The sequence below is a fragment of the Austrofundulus limnaeus genome, unplaced genomic scaffold (genome assembly GCF_001266775.1).
Source record: "Austrofundulus limnaeus strain Quisiro unplaced genomic scaffold, Austrofundulus_limnaeus-1.0 Scaffold8, whole genome shotgun sequence".
Classification (NCBI taxonomy): domain Eukaryota; kingdom Metazoa; phylum Chordata; class Actinopteri; order Cyprinodontiformes; family Rivulidae; genus Austrofundulus; species Austrofundulus limnaeus.
Genome location: NW_013952410.1, coordinates 4,790,923 through 4,809,619, shown reverse-complemented (window position 1 = coordinate 4,809,619; position 18,697 = coordinate 4,790,923). Strand labels below are relative to the sequence as shown.

Below are 18,697 nucleotides of genomic sequence, written 5' to 3'. Positions count from 1 at the left end.
CATAGTTGAGGTCTACCTATGATGTCAATTTCAGGCCTCTCTCATCTTTTTAAGTGGGAGAACTTGCACAATTGGTGACTGACTAAATACGTATTTTCCCCACTGTAAATACACAAGCATTTTTGTCACTTACCCTATCACATTGCTGCTGGTCAATCCCGTTGTTGCAAAGACAAACAACAGAGACAGGAGACATTTATTTCTGCTATTGTAAAGTACCAAATAAACGCATTAAAAATGCTTTTTGTCTAAAATAACTTGTACAGGTACTTTAAACAATGTACATTGTGCTAATTTACAGCTTGGTGCAATCTACATGCTGTGAAGTTGAATAAAATCCACTAAATTTTTCCTCAACTTATATTTTGTCAGCTTTTTGTCTTCAGTTTAAATATCTAATTTTAGCTCATTCTTTAATTAAGGTATAGAAAAACAACCATTTTTGCAAATAGTAATGTTTTTCAATTAGGCAGGAAAAATTCTAACTGAAAACTAGATACTGCATAGCAGTAGCATATATGACCTCTGCATGTACTCAAAGTACCAATGCACCAGAACTCACCAGAACAGATTTATTATTTTGGGTGGGGGTCTTTTGGGTGGTCCATTGGTGGGCCTAATGGATAGCCCTTCATCAGAGCTAAACAGCCAAAACAAATCTGAAGGTCCTTTGTTGAATAGTTTTTGAGTAAAAGCAGTTTTGTATGTCCAGACACCCCCTTTTTAGATGGACCCCCCTGCTCAAACATAGGGTCTATCATAAAACTGTTGGCCGGCACAGTGTAGGTCAGACACATCTATATTCCTATCAAATTTCATGTTGGTCATTGCAGTTATTTCCATGATATGTTTGACCAAATATCACTTTAAAAAACACTACGAAAGCAATATGACCCCCGCTTCTCATGCAGGGTGTGTGTGATTTTTTTTATTTTTATTAGTTTTTTTTTAGGGGGTGGGGTGTCTGAGAAAAAAAACTCCTGAATTAAGTAAGTTAGTAAGTTACAGGAATAAATCACGTGACTAACGTGAGGGCGAAGGCCACCAGAGCTCCCACCACAACGATGAAGTCCAGGATGTTCCACAGGTCTCTGAAGTAGGAGCCGTCATGAAGAATCAAGCCTTGGTCAATCATCTGAGGACAAGAGCCACAAAGTAAACCAATGTACTTTGTAAAATGTTTTGAGAATGTCTATGTTTACAAAGACCCAGAGATCATGGGCATTTAGACATTGTTCCCTGTGTGTTGAAATATTTGTATTGATGAATGTGTTGCCATTTCCCTAATGTTGATAGCGTCATATAAACGTATGGGCTGGGCATGAATGTGCACGACACTTTAATAAAAAATTATTCATTAATTTCTAAGAATGGAAACAAATAAACAAATAACAAAAGGGATGCAACAACCTATTCAGTTTGCTGGAAGCAGTGATGGTTAAAGTCTAGCAGATGCTGGGAGGAAAACTTTATCCACTTTGTACTTTTTACACAACAACTCACCTTTATGATCATTTCAAATGTGAAAACTCCAGTGAACACATAATCAAAGTAACGTAGAACCTGTCAAATAAGTGCAAAAAAGAAACATCTCAGAAACTGATTTAATATAAATCTAAAAACAAAGAAGGACTCAGGAATTAATAGCTGTTTGCATCAAAGTTTTTTATGCACACCTTGAAGTATTGCATCAGAAAAGGTTGATGGAAACGGCAAGATTCAAAAAAACGTCCCGAAAATTTGCAAAACGTTTCTTACACTCGCTTGAGATGGTTTTGGGATTTTCCAAAAAAGAGGGGCGATGGAAACACATTTGCCGAATAATTTCTGACGTAGCGACATTTACCTCACGATTGTTCAGCCATTCCCGCTGTTGGCGCCTTCCCAGATATTTTTATAACGTGAAGAGAATTACATTTCTTTCTTTACGCCTCTGGACAACATGTAACATTGTGATTACTAGCTGATATGACAGAATCATTACAACTTTCCCAACAGCAACACATTCCTGATAACTTCTCTCCATTGACCCGAGATGTGTGGTCCCTGCTAGATTGCAACCTCTACTTCCTGTTTATTACAGCCATGCATAATGTCAACATCTAACGTAATTACACTTTGTGTAGCCTGGTCGATTCACATCAAGCCAGTAGATGGAAACACGTCTGACACCCACCCCTCTTCAACGTTTAAAAAATTTGCTCAAAACTTGCATTCAGTTTGGATGGAAACATGGCTAGTGTTTCAAAACCCATGAAACGAGCTGAAAGTTATTCTGACCAAAATGTTTTAGTGCTGTTCATTTTAAGAGCTGCACTTTTAAATAGTACCACTGTTAGAAACTAAAGTAAAATTTGAGTTTCTGCTCACCATTTAGCCTTTTACTGAGGTCACCCCGGTGAAAACACAAACCTTGTTCCAGTCAGAAGATGCGGCCACAGGGTCCTCTGCAGCCAGAGCGATGCTGCTGGCAGCTATGACCAACAGGATGGACATTTCAAAGTACCTGAGGTTGACCACGTAATGACACGCTCGACGCACCCTGAGAGATGACAACCAAGAATTTAGTGTAAAAAAGGGAATGTAGTAAATTAAGACAAAGAAATAATGCTTACATATGAGACACATAAAAAATTATTTAGCTTTAAAAATGTCCTATTGTTTATGCTGACAATTAGAAGTACAATAGATGCTCTTTGGTTCATCCATTCATTAATTAAATCTGAGTTTTTTTAAATGCTCTGGCTTGAAATTATTTTGAGCATATCTCCTGCAAAGGGCTCCATCACACTTAGAATTGATAAAACGACACACTTCTTAAACGTGCACAGTCCTTCAGGGTCAGAAAGTTTGGTCAACAGGACCAGATGGACTCTGTGAGAGGTGCAGTGATAGCAATAACTTACGGGTTATCAGGTTTGAAGATGAACATGCTGTCAGGGGTGACAGTGACGACAGGCTTCGTTTCTTCAGACTCCTCCTTCTCTGACTTACAGGTTTCGGGATCCTTGCTGTTGACTGAAGACAATCAGGTGGTAAAGTTTTAACCTTTTCCTGCTCGGTTCTCATAAAACCAAAAAAGAGGTCACCGTACTACAATCTGCAAATCCCACACGTGCGGCGTCACCTGTGATGGTGGAGAGCTCGAGAGACGGCTGCGAGCCGGGCACCTCGATGACCGCGCTGGAGCTCAGCTGCGGCTTTTCCTGGTTCTGCTCCAAATTCATTTCTTCTTTGTTCCTCTCAGGTTTCGCAGGTGCAGATGATTCAGACAGTTGTGAAAGCTCCTCCTGTTTCTGAAGACATGTTTCACCTGAGGGGATGTCTTTTAGGTTACCCTCACCTTGCCTGTAACAGAGAGATATACAGGATAGATGAGGAATAATAATAAAAAAAAAAGGATTTGTGGAAACGAAGTAACAATCCTGCAATAACATTGATGGATTGGCATACAAAATAAGGTTTTGAGGAAAACCATTAAGGCTCAAAAGCAGTAAAAACATAAAATTGGGTTGGAAAAGTTTTATATAGCACACGTGTCAAACTTAAAGTCCGTGGGTGTGGCACGCCCCTGCATTTTATGTGGCCTGCGAGAGCTTCAAAGATGTATTAATGTCTTAAAATACTGGTAAGCTGCTTTAAAGCCAGCCCTGACCATAAACTACATCTCCCATAATGAATGTTGATTATATTATCTGTAAAATGATGGCGTCCCATCATGAGGTGGAGGTGCACAGGGTTATAAAGTAGCCGGTGAAAATGAACTGAAATGGAGATTTTATGGCAAATTTCACCTGCTGCCTGTTACATTCACTGCAGCCTATTTGTATTGGAAAATGGGAATTTCCCACTTACAAGTCCTGAATTTAATCTGGAACGCCCCTCCAGAAAGTGAGAGAGTTCAAAATTCTAGATGTATTTTTACTTATATAGTATATCTGTATTTGCTTCATAAGTCAGCCGTACACATTGTACTTTTCAGTGTTTACAGGATTAGAGTGTTAAAACGTTTTTTTTTTACAGGAAATAGTGATGTATCAAGTGAGAGCCAGCTCTCCAATTTTCTTTCTTTGCAATGGCCTTGTGACATGCAAGGATATAGGACATGGGTGGGCAAACTTAGTCCTGGAGGTCTGCTATCCTGCATGTTTTAGAGGTTCCTCTGCTCCAACACACCTGATTTGAACAAATGGTTGATTATTCGGCATCTGCAGAACTTGAAATGCTAATTCAATCACTGAATCAGGTGTTTTGGAGCAGAGAAACAAGTAAAACATGCAAGATATCAGCCCTAGAGAACCTGGATTGCTCACCACTGATATGATCATACTATCATGAGTAGAGAGGGAGACAGACGTGACAACTAGCTGCAGCATCTGTCCATCCCCTCAAGGACCAAAAAAATGTAAACGTTTACTAAAAATCTTAAATAAATGTAAGAACACCTGCTTTGTAACAGGACAAATACATAAAATTGGGCAATTGTAAAGCCTGGGAGCCAAATCAGCTCTAAATTGGGAGCCATTTTACAAGAACCGGCTCTCTGAAAAGAGCTGAACTTCCCATCACTAGAAGGAAATACCACGTAGAGCACAGCTATTGTTTGTTAGAGGTGCTCAGCCATATGAAACGAGGAACATGACGTTCCATGTTTGGTCAAAGTTAAACATGAAATGTTGAAGTTAATTGCAATCGGCCCTTTGAGGGCCACCTTAATGCTCATGTGGTCCTCAGTGAAAATGAGTTTGACCCCCCTGCTCTAGCAGCACCTGAAGATATTAGTAATGTGGTAATCTCACCTGCTCTCCTGATGTTTGGCCACCTCTCCGTTGTTGTTCTTGGGCTCTGCTACCTTCTCCTCCTCTTTGCCAAGGTTTTTTCTCTCCTCCTCTACAGCCAAGCAGCTCGCTAAAGTTCCCTCACTTCCAGGAGAAGATCCCTGATTTCTGACCCTGGTCTGATGGTCGCAGTTATGCAGCAGCCTCCGGCCCCTGATCCCGGCATAGCCTTCTCTCTCGGGATTTCTCAAGTCAGTGTTGTCTGGAGGTCGGAACTTCTTGACGTGCCTGTGCTGACGTTCACCGTTCAGTCTGGGGCTCCGACTCTCGTATTTGTGGTTGACCCCCAGTTTTCTGTTCTCCACGACAGGATCGGATGCAGGAGGTTCTGGTATGTTCACAGATACAGCATCAGTGAGGGCTACATTTGTAGGATCCAGTGACTCTGGTACGAGCACAGACACTGGTGGTTCAGTAATACCGGCGGGGAGGGTTGCATCCAGAGGAATGTCTGCAGAGGAGCCAACAGCCTGGTTGGTGTCTGCAGGGGCCGGAGGGTCAGTCAGGAGCTTCACGCTCCCTGATGGTGTGTGCTGCATGGCCTTACGGTGCAGCGACACGGAGCGCCCATGAGCTTCTTTCTCCTCGCTCGGGTTGCTGAACAGGATCTCTCTGCTGGACATCTGGCGGTGTCGCCGCAGCTGGCTAGTCCTCTGCTCCCACACGGACATGGTCATCCTCTTCCTCCTTTCTCTCCTGGACATGAAAGAGTTAGAAGGTTTGAGTGGCGGGGGTGGGCGGCCCTCCCTGACACTGCCCTGGGCCTCCTCCAGGGAGTAGGAGTAGGTAGGCCGGCTGCGGTGAATGGCTCGTTTCCTGTACAGATAGGGCCGCCTTCTTCGGCTTCCCCTGGGGAGAACAAAAAATACATACTGTCATCAGACAGCAACATAAAACTCTGTGTTCATAGAAACATAGTGCGTTCATTGCAAAGTTAATGTTAGCATTTGTTAGCTTAATTTGTTTTATTTTGATTCCTGTTTGCTATATTTTTGCTTCTCATATTTTACATTCAAGCTAGATTCTTTAACTGTTCTTTGACAGACTTAAGGGGATAATGTTGAGCGTCTGAAGTAGGGTTCTGTGGTGAAGTTATAAACAATAACATCTGACTTATTGTAGACTCTTTGAAGAACCTCTGATTGGAGAAACAGAGTTTAATTCTGACTAGATGGACGAGCTAACAGCTAATCTTAGAGGGGCCAAGAACAAAGTGATTTGTTGTTGTCCTAAAACATTATTTTATAAACCTTTACACTGCTGTCGTTTTTGCTTTTGATGATAAATTCAATATACGTTTTATATTTTTGCAAGAGAAGTGCTGCAACTGGCTGCTGCAGCCAGGTTAATAACACGTAAAGCAAAACTGACAATATTAAGGTTTATGAAAGAGGATTGACATGAAACGCCATGATGATTTTTTTAAGACTGGAGATGTTTCATGAAGCCAGTAATCCATTTTAGTCTTGGCCCTGCTAAAGCCATCTGTTAGCTCATCAGTCCAACTATTCAGAGTCATCTACAGCAGGTAAGATATTGATTATTTCTAGAATTGCCACATACCCCACTTCAACATATCTGGGGCCTTATGTATGAAAGAGTGCTCATTGGCATTCAGAAAAAAATGAAGATGTGCATATGCACAAAAATATTCAGATTTATTGAAACTGTGTGCTTACGTTTCTGCGTACTTTTCCTTCATACAGTAGATCCCAGTTTACGTGGAACTGAGTGCACTTACAAACATACAAGATGTACGTAAATATGCAGATAGATGCAAATGTGTCCTACATGTGCCTTTCTTCACTCTGCATGATCGTAAATGATATTTAGATGCAGGAAAATGAAGAATTTCATGGAATGTTGGTCAGGGATGCTTCAAAATTAGGCAGTGGGGCAGAAAAATGTATTTACCCCACTGCCAGCGTTTACACAATGCACAAAGAGGAGTGACAGCGTGTGTGTGAAGTTGTGATTGTCAAAGCAGAGCATACTTACAGAATTAGCAAGAAGGTTAAATGGTCAAACATAAAGGCGAGAGTAAAGTGGAAGACAGCTGCACATCGCCTCTCATTCAATAATGTTAAAATCCTTTTTAAATGTGCCAAAAAATGTAGAAATTAAACACTTTTATTGTAAACGAACGAAGTGAACCAGGGGTGCAGATCTGCTGGTGGTGCATTTCTGAGTCATTTTTAACTTTACGCATGTGTTTATTAAAATAATTACTGTAAACATGGAGGGACTCAGGAACCAGGTGGAACTTCGGGGTCTGGCCCCGGAAATCCAGATCAGATAATAAGCAAGGCATCGTATGCCAGCAGGTTGGTGTGGATCCTGAAAATACGCTCACTGCAAATTATTTCATTGGTGGTGTCCTCCAGCAGCACAACTGCTGTCATTGTCCTGCAATTACACACAACGTCACTCAGCTATTTATGAGCAGGTGTCATTGTCTACGAATTTTGTACTAAATTAATCTGCTAATACAACTTTTCTTTTCTCATTAGGAATGGGAGAGTTATTGTTGTAGTCAAGACCACCTAACCCGAGACCAAGTCAAGACCAAGACCACAGTGTATTGAGACTGAGACAAGACCAAGACCAGAAAAAATAATAATAAAAAAAAATGAAAACTAGTTCCCTGAGATAGAGTTTTCTGTAAAAACGTAGCTGACTTAATATGTAGAGCTAATATTGACAATTGGGCTGAGGGCTGAGTAAAGACTTTTGCTAGAGGTAGATTGCTAACGTTAGTGATGATAAAATTTGATGTAGTCCCTACTGTCTCTGAAATTGAGTCGCTGTATGTGTTCTCCTGGATGTTGTTTTACAAATATATTCTTTCTGATTTATAGCTGAGAAACAACTGATTCTCAGCTGGCCTGGGAACGCCTTGGGATTCCCCGGAGGAGCTGGCCCAAGTGGCTGGGGAGAGGGAAGTCTGGGTCTCTCTGCTTAGGCTGCTGCCCCCGCGACCCGATCTCGGATAAACAGCAGAAAATGGACGGACAGACGGGTGATTTATAGCCAAACTGCATTACCGAAAATTTTGCAGACATCTTCTTCCGCTCCTAGAGATCCACTGCTCATTTTCTTGGAGTGCTGCTTGCGAGTGAAGGGGGATGGGGATGGTTGACAGCCGTAACAAAACTACATAATTAGCAATGAGTCAGGATTGGATTTGAATCAGTATGTTTTAAATTCAATTCAGTTCAATTCAATTCAAAAATACTTTATTGATCCCAGAGGGAAATTAGGTGTTGTTGTAACTCATTTAACTAAAAACTTATTGTAGATGCTGAAATCCAATGAAAGCAAATATGTTAACAAATAAAGTGGACCATACGCTGCCCATTTAGTGATATTTCCACAGTTGTGGTCTTGACTAGTCGTGAAATAAATCCCAAGTCCTCAATGTCTGAGACCAAGTATAAATGTGGTTCAGTCCGAGACAAGACCAAGACCATCAAAAAGTGGTCTTAAGACCAGGACCAGTCTCAAGCACTACAACACTAGGAAGAGCCACTTGATAATTCACATGCATTTTATGTGCCTCGCAAACATGCAGCCACTAATCTTCATGTGACAAAAATAAATGTTTTAGTTTTAATTAGATTGAGGTTACTTAAGTCATTTTTTCAGGTCCATTGTACGTTACGTTGTTTGAGGTTAAATGTAGTTTAGTGTCATCTGGCTTTAAACCATAAATGCTCAAACTCGCGAGAACGCGTGTTAAATCATAAGTCTTAATCAGTGAATGTAGGTGAATTTTCGATGCGTCAGTACTTTCAGTACTTTCAGTACTTTAGTTTGATTTAGTCAACTGAAAAAATAAAATAGCGAGACAATATGCATATTCTCATGGCTGGTGAAAGATTTAGGTATACATACACACACAGTTCGTGGAACCTGGCACGTACAACCTTTGATACATGAGGCCCCTGAACTATTACTTTAAACTATTTTGTTTTTTTTTAGAATCAATATTAACAAGCAAAACATGTACAGCAAAATAAATAAATAAATTAATAAATAAATACAAAAATGAATTGGATGTGACAGCAGTTTGTAGGCACCAAAGAGCAATTTAATGATAATGTTCAGTGAAACATTAGCAAAAGCCTGGAGTTGTTTTGTGACTTCACTAACAGAAAGAGCAAAGTACGCCATATGAAATCAGCCGAATACGTTTTCAAAGACTATGAACTGAAATAAGGTTGGACAGCTGGAAGGGACGGTACAGAACAGATGATGAATGAATGACTGGGAGACATTGATTCAGTTTAGAAAAGCAAGGATGAGAGAGGGATTCAGAGAGCTGAACAGACATTGTTACTTACTGGAGCGTGGACTCTTGTTGGGTCCGTGTTATCAATGAGCGATTGGTTGAAAACAAGACATTAGTGCTTTTGTGAGCAGAGACAAAACAACGCAGGAGACACACAGCAAAACATCTCCAACAAAGAACACAGCTCTGACTGTGACTCTCGTTTACCAGCTGCTCTTAATCGGATTTTTATTTCTAGAGGGAAATCAGAGAAAAAAATAATCAGAAACTATTTTTGCATCCATCACGTAGTTCACTTTTTTTCTCTTTCAGCTGGTCTCTTCTGCAGGGGGTTACCACAGCGTGTGAAATGCAGCAATTGTTTTACACAAGACGGCATTTTCTTATGCAACCTTGGCTAAAAACCTGCAGCCTCGGGATTACAACACCGAGCTGCCGCTGCCCCCTCTTATTTTAGCACGTGTAATGTTAAACTTAGAGCTAGATTTGAGTCTTTGGTGTGTGTCTCCTTTGGAGCCAAGCGGCACATTGACCAACAAGATGGTTGCAGCATCGGAAACATTTACAAAACATTCATAAAACATTAACAGTAGGTGCAACATTGATAGAAAGACAGTCGGAGCTACAATTTGATCACAAGTGAAAGAACAGAAATGGGCTCCATCAGCAAACACAGAAAAGAGGATACAAGTTTAAAGCCCTTTGAGAAAACGAATCACGCAGCTCTGAACAGCACCGCCACCTCAGAGCACTCACATGATAGCATTCTTTTTCAGGACATGCTAATAAGATGAAACATTCAAGTGTTGAGCATTTTTTTGTATTAGCTTAAATTTATAAACGTTCGTCAGAGGATTTAAAGCCCTAATATTGAAAGAAAAACCACTCATACACTGAAAACACTCATATCACTCGCATTTTCAGTTAGCGTATGTGCATGATTTGTGTTTTTCTTTCTTTGATCATGCTGATCATATGCATGCTGTCCCAAAGCAAGCACATTAACTGTCCCCTTCCTCCATGCAGCACTTTTTTTCTATTCAGAAAATGTGGCCGTGCAGTTTTGCAAGGTTGTTAATGAAAGGTAGAGACAGGCTTTTGTAGCTGACATACGAAATCAGGCAGGGAACCCTCAAAGCTCAAAAAAGTCCTCTCTAGATTCAGATACAAGCACTGATGACCTTGTGGTGACCCTGTCTAGTTTTTAGTAGACAAGTCTACTAAAAACATTTAGTTATTCTAAAACATTTAGTTTTTTTGTTTTCAATTCACTGTGGAGGTTAAGCTAAAAAACTAGATAAACTACATGGTCTGCAAAAACGTTGTGTGGATGCTAACTGCTGAAACACTGCTGAAGTTAATAAAAAACTGATAATTATGGCTAAACTAACTAAAACAAGTTAGTTAAACTATCAAAACATTAGCTAGATGCTAAAAATAGCAACAGGTTATCCAAAAACAGCAGAAACTTTGCTGCAAGCTAATGTAGCAAAAGGCTATCTAAAAGATAAATGTACCAGAACTTTAGATAAAAGCCAAAAGTAACAAAACCTTTGCTGAAAAGTAATGTAGTAAAAGGCTAGCTAAAAGTTAAATTTACCAGAATTTTAGATAAAAAACAAAAATAAGAAAAACCTTGCTGAAAAAGCTAATGTAGCAAAAGCTTAGCTAAACATTAAATGTAACAGACTTTGATTGAAAGCTAAACGTAACAAACATCGATAAAAGTAACAGAACTGTAGCTAAAATTCACAAAACCTAAAAGTCACAGCACCCAGCACTCTCCTGAGCGTTTTAATTAACAAACAATTCAAAAACGTATAAAAATAAAAACAGGAAAGTAATGTGAACGCAACCAGCATTCACAAAATATGGAAAAAAGAAACTAAAACAAAAAAGCACATTAGCTGATTAAACCTTCTGCAAGCCCATGCATAAAACCCTTCTTTGATACACAGCGTGCATACAGAGCACAGGGTTTGCACTCTTGGTCATGCACATGCACTTCCACAATGTGTAACGAGGCAAAGTGCAGTTAGTTGCTGAGAAAAAAAAAAATTCTGTAAGCAGAAAAAAGGTTAATTTGTCAGTCAAACCTAAACAATAGAAGTATTACTTCCTGCGACTGTCTGAGCAGAACCAGTACCATATTCTCTTGTAACGCTGCCACACTGACAACAATATAAGCTCCTCCCACTCCCAAGTCAAATCAAATAACCAAGAATTTAATGTGGAGAACCTAAAGCTGGATGTTTTTTTATGAGTCAGCACTTACTTTGCAACACACTTCAAAGTGTTATTGATTCTTAAGCCTCTTTTTTAAAGTTTTGATAAAAAAGCTGAATTCGAAAGACTACAGCAACTTACATGAAGACCTTCAACTAGTGTAAAAAAGTTAGAGAGGAAGAGAAAGATTGAGGAGGTGGTCAGGCAGGAGGAGGCTGCATACATGACTTACTCTGAAGACATGAAGGAAGACAGCGGTCCAACCTCCTTGGCTTTCTGAAGAGCGTGCTTCTGATTGAACGCTGCCTCTGCTTCTTCTTCATCCTGATCAAAAGGGGAAAGAGCAAATGGCACACGAATAACTCAAACAAGCTTAAATAATCAAAATAGATGAAAGGAAGGAAATAATGAAAGGGTAAAGAGATTATTAGACTGACCCTGATCTAATGCAGAAAGCTCATCTGACAAAAAGCTGCTCTTTTAGCTGTTTGCTTTTATTACCTTGGTAAGTTCTTGTGCGTTGGCGAGGTTATCCACAGCAATGGCCAAGAAGACGTTCAGCAGAGTATCTGGTCACAGTTCTGTCAAAGAGTCCAGTCAAAAACTTATGGCGAAAGATTATTAATTAAATATACAGAAACACAGTAGGTGAAAAAAAAACAAAAAACAAAACAACAACACAAAACAAAACAATGCTGTTGCAAATAATTTAGAGGATACAGTTTCCAAAAAGAGTGAGAACTATGAAGTAGATCGAGGACCACATGCCAGACTTCACTCCTCCTTGTGAGCGAATCCCATTATACATGACCTCATTCCAGTCCTCTCCAGTCAGGATCTGTAAAAAACAAACAAACAAACAAACAAACAATTACACAAAACACTCTGCAAAAGAAAAACTGTGCGGCATATCTGCGATGAACTTGTGAGATGAAACGGTGCATCGTCAGCTGTAAATTCTCAGGTTTATTTCCAGACCTGAAATACTGTCATGATAGCTGCAGGAAAGGTGTCAAAGTTTGTCGGCGTGTAGTCTTCAAAGATGAACCTGGAACAAAAAGATAAAACGCATATAGTGGCTAAACTAGTATTTATCTAATCAAAGCATTTCCTTTTTATTTTGTCTGCTCTGTACTCTGAAAGGCCTGAAGGCCATCTTTGATAATCCCGGACTTTTTATTTTTATCAAAGTGACATCTTGAGGGAAACAAATGTTACTGGATCATAGAAGCACCTGTTATCTTTAAGTGGTTCACTTTAACCTTGCTTTTGTTTGTGTGGAAAAAAAGTCCACTACAAAATGAAAACTGCCCATCACATCTTACTTTATTGGTTTTTATATTTGCTAATCTTTGTTGATTCACTTACTGTATATATATAGGGGATGTTTTGGAGAAAAATAAGCATGATTATTTTAATGTTACCTGCCACCAAAAAGCTGCATCCCAAGGAGTGCAAAAACAACAATGAAGAGAAAGAGAAGGAAAATCAGGGAGATGATGGACTTCATGGAGTTCATCAGAGAGACAACCAGGTTCCTCAGAGATGCCCAGTACCTTGGCAGAAACCAAACATTACATTTAGGAGGAGGGAGGACGCTTCTGGTTTAACAGCACAAACAATGACATGACATTTTCACTAGTGTTACATTCTACACTTATTCTCCACTTCTACAGTATTGTCAGTGAAATATTCATAAACTATGTTCGTGGCAATGAATGAAGATGGCCGCAGCACTAACTTGGTGATTTTGAAGATCCTCAGCAGACGGAGAGCACGCAGGACACTGATGCCAAATGAAGTTCCAGGCCTGAAGAAACCCCACAGCACTTCAAAGATGCTGCCAACAATTACCTGGGATATGCAGGAGAAATTGACAGCTTATTTAAATAACAGCACTTTTCAAAAAATTATAAAATATTGAGAAAAATAGATGCAAGTTATAATTCAAAGAAGTATTTTATATTTAGTAAATAAACAGTGGTGGGCTCAGCTAAGCAGAAAGTTGGCTTCACTAATCCACTAAACAAGACTCTTCGCTCTGCTAACACTAATCTACTAAACAGACCAAATTTGTGGAAGCTAATGCTAACCGCTAAGAAACTGTCACTCAGCATGTGTCGTGACTTCCTCTCCGTCCAGTAGAAGACTGGTGGAACTTGTCACTGCCCGATCTGACCAGGAAGCACGATCTGGACCATCAGCTCATTTGTGCATGTGCTAAAAGAAATACTCCTAGTTCGCAGATTATTGAGCATGATTTAGGATAAAGTACTGGAAACAATTATTCCATCTTTAATAATCAAGGTTTGTTAATTTATAAATAAATAAATTTATAAATTATGTATGCTAAAAACATACAAAGCCCTTCCGGCAGCATTTCTTTCAGCGCATGCACAAATGAGCTGACGGTACAAATCATGCTTCCGGAACAGATCAGGTGGTGACATCATTATATGAGAAGCTAGTTCTGCTGTTAGCTGATTATTGGAACTGTACCCACAACTGTAAATAACTATATACTGTACACATGACAAGGAATATAAAGTACTAACACTGCAGTCAAAGCAGTTGAAGGAGGAATGAAAGTAGAGGCGCGGCCCCAAACTGTACATCTTTAGAAACATCTCGGTCAGGAACAGAGCGAGGAACAGAAACTCTGCATAGTCTAGAATAAAGGACAGTAAGCAAATATACAACGTCACTTTCAATGAAGTTGAGACACAGTGTAAAACATAAATTCAAAACAGAATACAATGATTTGCAAATCCTTTTCAACCTTCATTCAATTGAATACACTACAAAGACAAGACATTTAATGTTCAAATTGATTAACTTTATTGTTTCTTTTTTTACAAATATTAACTCATTTTGAATTTCATGCCTGCATAATGCTCCAAAAAAGCTGTGACAGGAATAACAAGACTGGCAAAGTTGAGGAATGCTCAAAAAACACCTGAGCATTCCACAGGTTAACAGCATAACTGGAAACAAGTGAAAGTCATGATTGGGTATAAAGGGAGCATCTCCGAAAGGCTCAGTCTACACACAAGAACAACAGCGAGAGCAAATAGTCCACAACTAAACAACAGATTAATAACAACATTTCTCATCCTACAATTGCAAGGAACTTAGGGATTTCATCATCTACAGTCTATAATATCATCAAAAGATTCAGAGAATTTGGATAAGTCTTTGCAAAGTAAGCAGCATTTTCAAAAACCAACACTGAATATTTGTGACCTTCGATCCTTCAGGCAGCACTGCTTTAAAAACTGACATCATTCTGTAACAGATATTAACACATGAGCTCAGGAACACTTCAGGAAACCAAGTTCAAGTTAAAACTCTACCATGCAAAGCCAAAGCCATACTGTATATCAACAACACACAGAAACACTGCTGGCTTCTCTGAGCTCATCTGAGATGGACTGATGCAAAGTGAAAAAAGTGTCCTGTGGTCTGATGAGTCCACATTTCAAATTGTTTTTGGAAATCATGGATGTTGTGTCCTCTGGGACAAAGAGGGAAAGGACTGTCCAGATTTTTATCAACGCAAAGTTCAAAAGCCAGCCTCTCTGATGGTATGCGCGTCTGTTAATACCCATGACTTGGGTAACTTGCACATCTGTGAAGGCATCATTAATGCTGAAAGCTACATCAGCTTTTGCTGTCATCCAAGCCATATTTGAATAAATAAATAAATAAATAAAACAAAATAAAATAAAAAAACATTTTATCTGTTTGAACATTAAATATCTTGTCTTTGTAGCGTATTCAGTTGAATATAGGTTGAAAAGGATTTGCAAATCAACATTTTCTGTTTTTATTTATGTTTTACACAACATCCCAGCTTCATTGGAATTGGGGTTGTAAAACTGCTTAGGTTGTTATTCATTAACATTGTTGACATTAACAGTTCCACTAATCTTTAGTGCTGCTGGAACGACTTACAGAGGAAGTTGGAGAGCCACGGAGGCTGATTGTGGTGAACGATAGCTACACACAGAGTGTTGAGAGCCACGAGGCCGAGCACTGTCCAGTAGAACGTGTGCGTCTTCACCACGCGCCGAATAGAAATGCGCAGGAGACGCTCCTTGCGGCGAAAATATGCCGCCGGACCTCGTTTTGCACTTCGGATGCTTCCTCTGGCCATGGGCATACCTTTTAATGGAGGGGGAGAGAGAGAGATGCAGAGAGAAACTGTAGCCTAACAGCAGTCGCACAGCATGGTTCAATTTTGACTGCCGGACACACCAGCGTGATGCTGACAGCACTAACAACTGCATTTCGAGCCGCAGCTGGGCTCTTTAACTCCCCCTCACCCAAAGAGGAGATGTCACCGTATTGTTCCTCTCCTGGTTGCCCCTGATGAACATCCAGGCCTCTCCTCTTGATGGTGGTGGCTCGCTTCAACACTACAGACACAGAAGAACATAAACCCTCACAGCAGAAGGTTCTAACTGCGCTCTGAGCAACTGATGTAATTTTAACATTGAATCTAGTCATGGGGAGCTGTAGGTCTCCAGCGGCCCACGTAGGATTATAGAACTCATTGTTGCACCATGAGTTCTGCCTGGTTGGTTGGCTCAGTAGGATGTCAGAAGCACTTAAAGGCACAGAGCTTGGGTTTGATCCCACCTCATGTTTGAAGTGCTTTAAACACTACTAATTTTGGATAAATGCTGTTATATAAATCTAATTTTAGACCAGATTTAGATCAATTATAGCCTAAATGTCTATGAACATATTAAAGCTTACATAGACGTTTTTTTAAAAAAGTGTTCGGTGGGTAACCAAAATTTTCTGTGAAACTGAGAATGACACGTTGTAAATACAGGAACACAAATATGACAGCAAACATAAAGACAAACAACGGGTTGAATTATCGAGTTTTTCGTCTTATCGTTAAGCTCTGTATTTTATTAAAGTTCTTATTGTTCCACACTTTCCTAACAGAGCACTTCACTCTCAGACTGCAGGTTTACTTGTGGTTCCTCCAGTTTCTAAAAGTAGAATGAGAGGCAGAGCTTTCAGTTATCTGTCTGTGAGGCTGACACTCTGTCTACCTTTAAGATTAGTCTGAAGACTTTCCTTTTTGATAAATCCTATAGTTAGGGTTGGTTTCTTGATTTACTTCTTAGTTCTACTGCTACAGGTTTAGACTGCTGGAGCACAAACCGACCACATTTCCTCACTTTGTTGCTGTCTTTAGTCACTCTCCTCTACATGTTTGTTGTAATTATTTCTATTAATAACATGCTTTTATTTGTCACTTTTCCAGAGGAAAAAACACCTGGACCAACTATTCTGTTTATCTGTATATCTTTCCTGTCCTCTCAAACTCAGCCAGTTGAGGCAGATGGCCTCTCGTTCAGAGCCTGGTTCTGATTCTAGTGCTGGTTTCTTCCTGTTACAAGAGAGTTTTTCCTTCCCACTGCCCCCAATGTACTACTCAGGATGTGAGACTGTTGCAGAGTGATTCAACGCAATCTGCAGCTTCCTTAGATTAATTGTTTTATTTTTACAGAGACCTGAGATGACGATTGTTGTGAATTGGTGCTATATAAATAAAATGAACTGAAATGAAGATTGAAGGCAACACTGATGTTAATTACAAGACACACGTAGTTGAACATGATCAAATTATTTTCAATCCTTTCTAGGAGTACCATCTTTTTTCCTCAAGCCTACTTTTTTTTCAAACCTTTATTTATTACAGGGACAGTGCATATTAAAGGGGCTATATCGTGTAAAATCAACTTTTTGAGTTTTATATCATGTTATAATGTTATACTCTCATAAACAACATGCTCATAGCCTTGCTCTGACTCATTCATGCATGTTTGAGAAATCCTGCAGCGTTTTTAGGCAGCCATGCTGAGGAGCAAAATGACAGGTAGGGACTAGAAACGCCTTTTGGTAACAGAAATGCCCCTGGGACGTGTCTTTAAGCCGAGGTTCCTCATCACGGAGCTCTACTCCCCACTCCACACTCCCCAACAATGACTCCTGCAGGCTCTCGGCAGTAACAGAGCAAAACTGAAAGTGAAACTTACTGTCCGCTGCTCTCCACACTACTTCTCACTCAGTGAAACTCTTTTCAGATAAAAAATACCTTTGAGGAAATGTACATTCAGATGCCAAGTTAACTGCATCATAGCACACGTGCAACCCCCACCCCCCAACCGAACGGGACGGGACAGAAGCAGAAGGTGGTTCTTAAAGAGACAGAGACCAATTTCAAGGCGTTTAGAAGAGGAAGTGATGAGAAGATAAGTTTATTTTCTATTTAAACATAAAAACAACATTTTAATAACAGCTAAAGGTGATGTAGATACTTTATTATGGTATAGTATTTAAATATATGCCTGAGAAACACATAATATTGGCCCTTTAATAACATTTCTGTAAATATGCCAGAATTAACCAGAAGGCTATTTTTCACCTGCAGTTCCCAGACAGATGGTAAAAGTCACCCTAAAATGTTAAATGTAAAAATATTAAATGTAAAACTACATAATTACAAAATAAACAAATACAATACACTTCAAAATACTTAAAATATTATAAGCTAAAATGCATATAAAAACACATAAACCAACGAGGAGAAAACAAACAATAAACAATAAACCCACACATGAGACAAGATGACAACTGAGGGGAGCAAGAGCTAGTCTAATTGTAACCTAATGACAGCTCTGATTATCAATAAGCCATTTCTTTAACAATATTTTAAATGTGTTATAACTTCAATGTCTAATGTTCACAGGAATAAGATTCCATTCGTTGGCAGCTCGCACATAAATTTCAATAGTTTGTTCTTTTTAAATAATTCAGATAAATCAAAAATGCAACCATTTCATCTGCATCTGCATTACAAAATGAACGAAAAGAGGCATGAACAAACCTAGCTAATGTAAAGTTTTAGCTGAAAGGGGGAACTGAAAGCAACGATGCAGCAGGGAAATTAGACAAAAATGAAAATTTAATGTTGGGGCAATGAGCCAGACAGCTTCACACTGTAAGCTTCAGACATTTATAATGAGCAAAAGACGCTCAAAGGCAATTTAGAGGTGTTTAGATTTATGTTTATAGATTCATGTTGAGCTGTAGCTTCACAATGCACATTCAAACACAAGCTCAAGTGAGCATGATTTGCCTTTTTCACTAACAAATGTGGATAGAATTACCTCCCATCCTGTCTTACCCCCACTCACACCTTTCTGCCACCTTCTGATTTCAGGATCTATACTTGCAGTCAATATTTGCTCGGGGACTTTTTAATAAGCCACTGATCAAACAGACACACACACACACACACACACACACACACACACAC

General features: G+C 39.5%; 1 protein-coding gene across 1 annotated transcript in view; it reads right to left on the bottom strand.

Moving 5' to 3' along the window:
* Positions 1-18,697, bottom strand: part of cacna1ea (calcium channel, voltage-dependent, R type, alpha 1E subunit a) — a gene marked incomplete in the record, with an annotated part of 75,420 nt that overhangs the window by 13,835 nt on the left and 42,888 nt on the right. Inside the window, 16 exon segments of the mRNA XM_014000833.1 lie at positions 134-145; positions 1,029-1,135; positions 1,504-1,563; positions 2,413-2,542; positions 2,907-3,018; positions 3,128-3,348; positions 4,800-5,687; positions 11,588-11,679; positions 11,857-11,924; positions 12,076-12,193; positions 12,334-12,403; positions 12,780-12,911; positions 13,097-13,209; positions 13,911-14,023; positions 15,310-15,519; positions 15,681-15,773. Coding sequence (XP_013856287.1) covers positions 134-145; positions 1,029-1,135; positions 1,504-1,563; positions 2,413-2,542; positions 2,907-3,018; positions 3,128-3,348; positions 4,800-5,687; positions 11,588-11,679; positions 11,857-11,924; positions 12,076-12,193; positions 12,334-12,403; positions 12,780-12,911; positions 13,097-13,209; positions 13,911-14,023; positions 15,310-15,519; positions 15,681-15,773 — 2,539 coding nt within the window.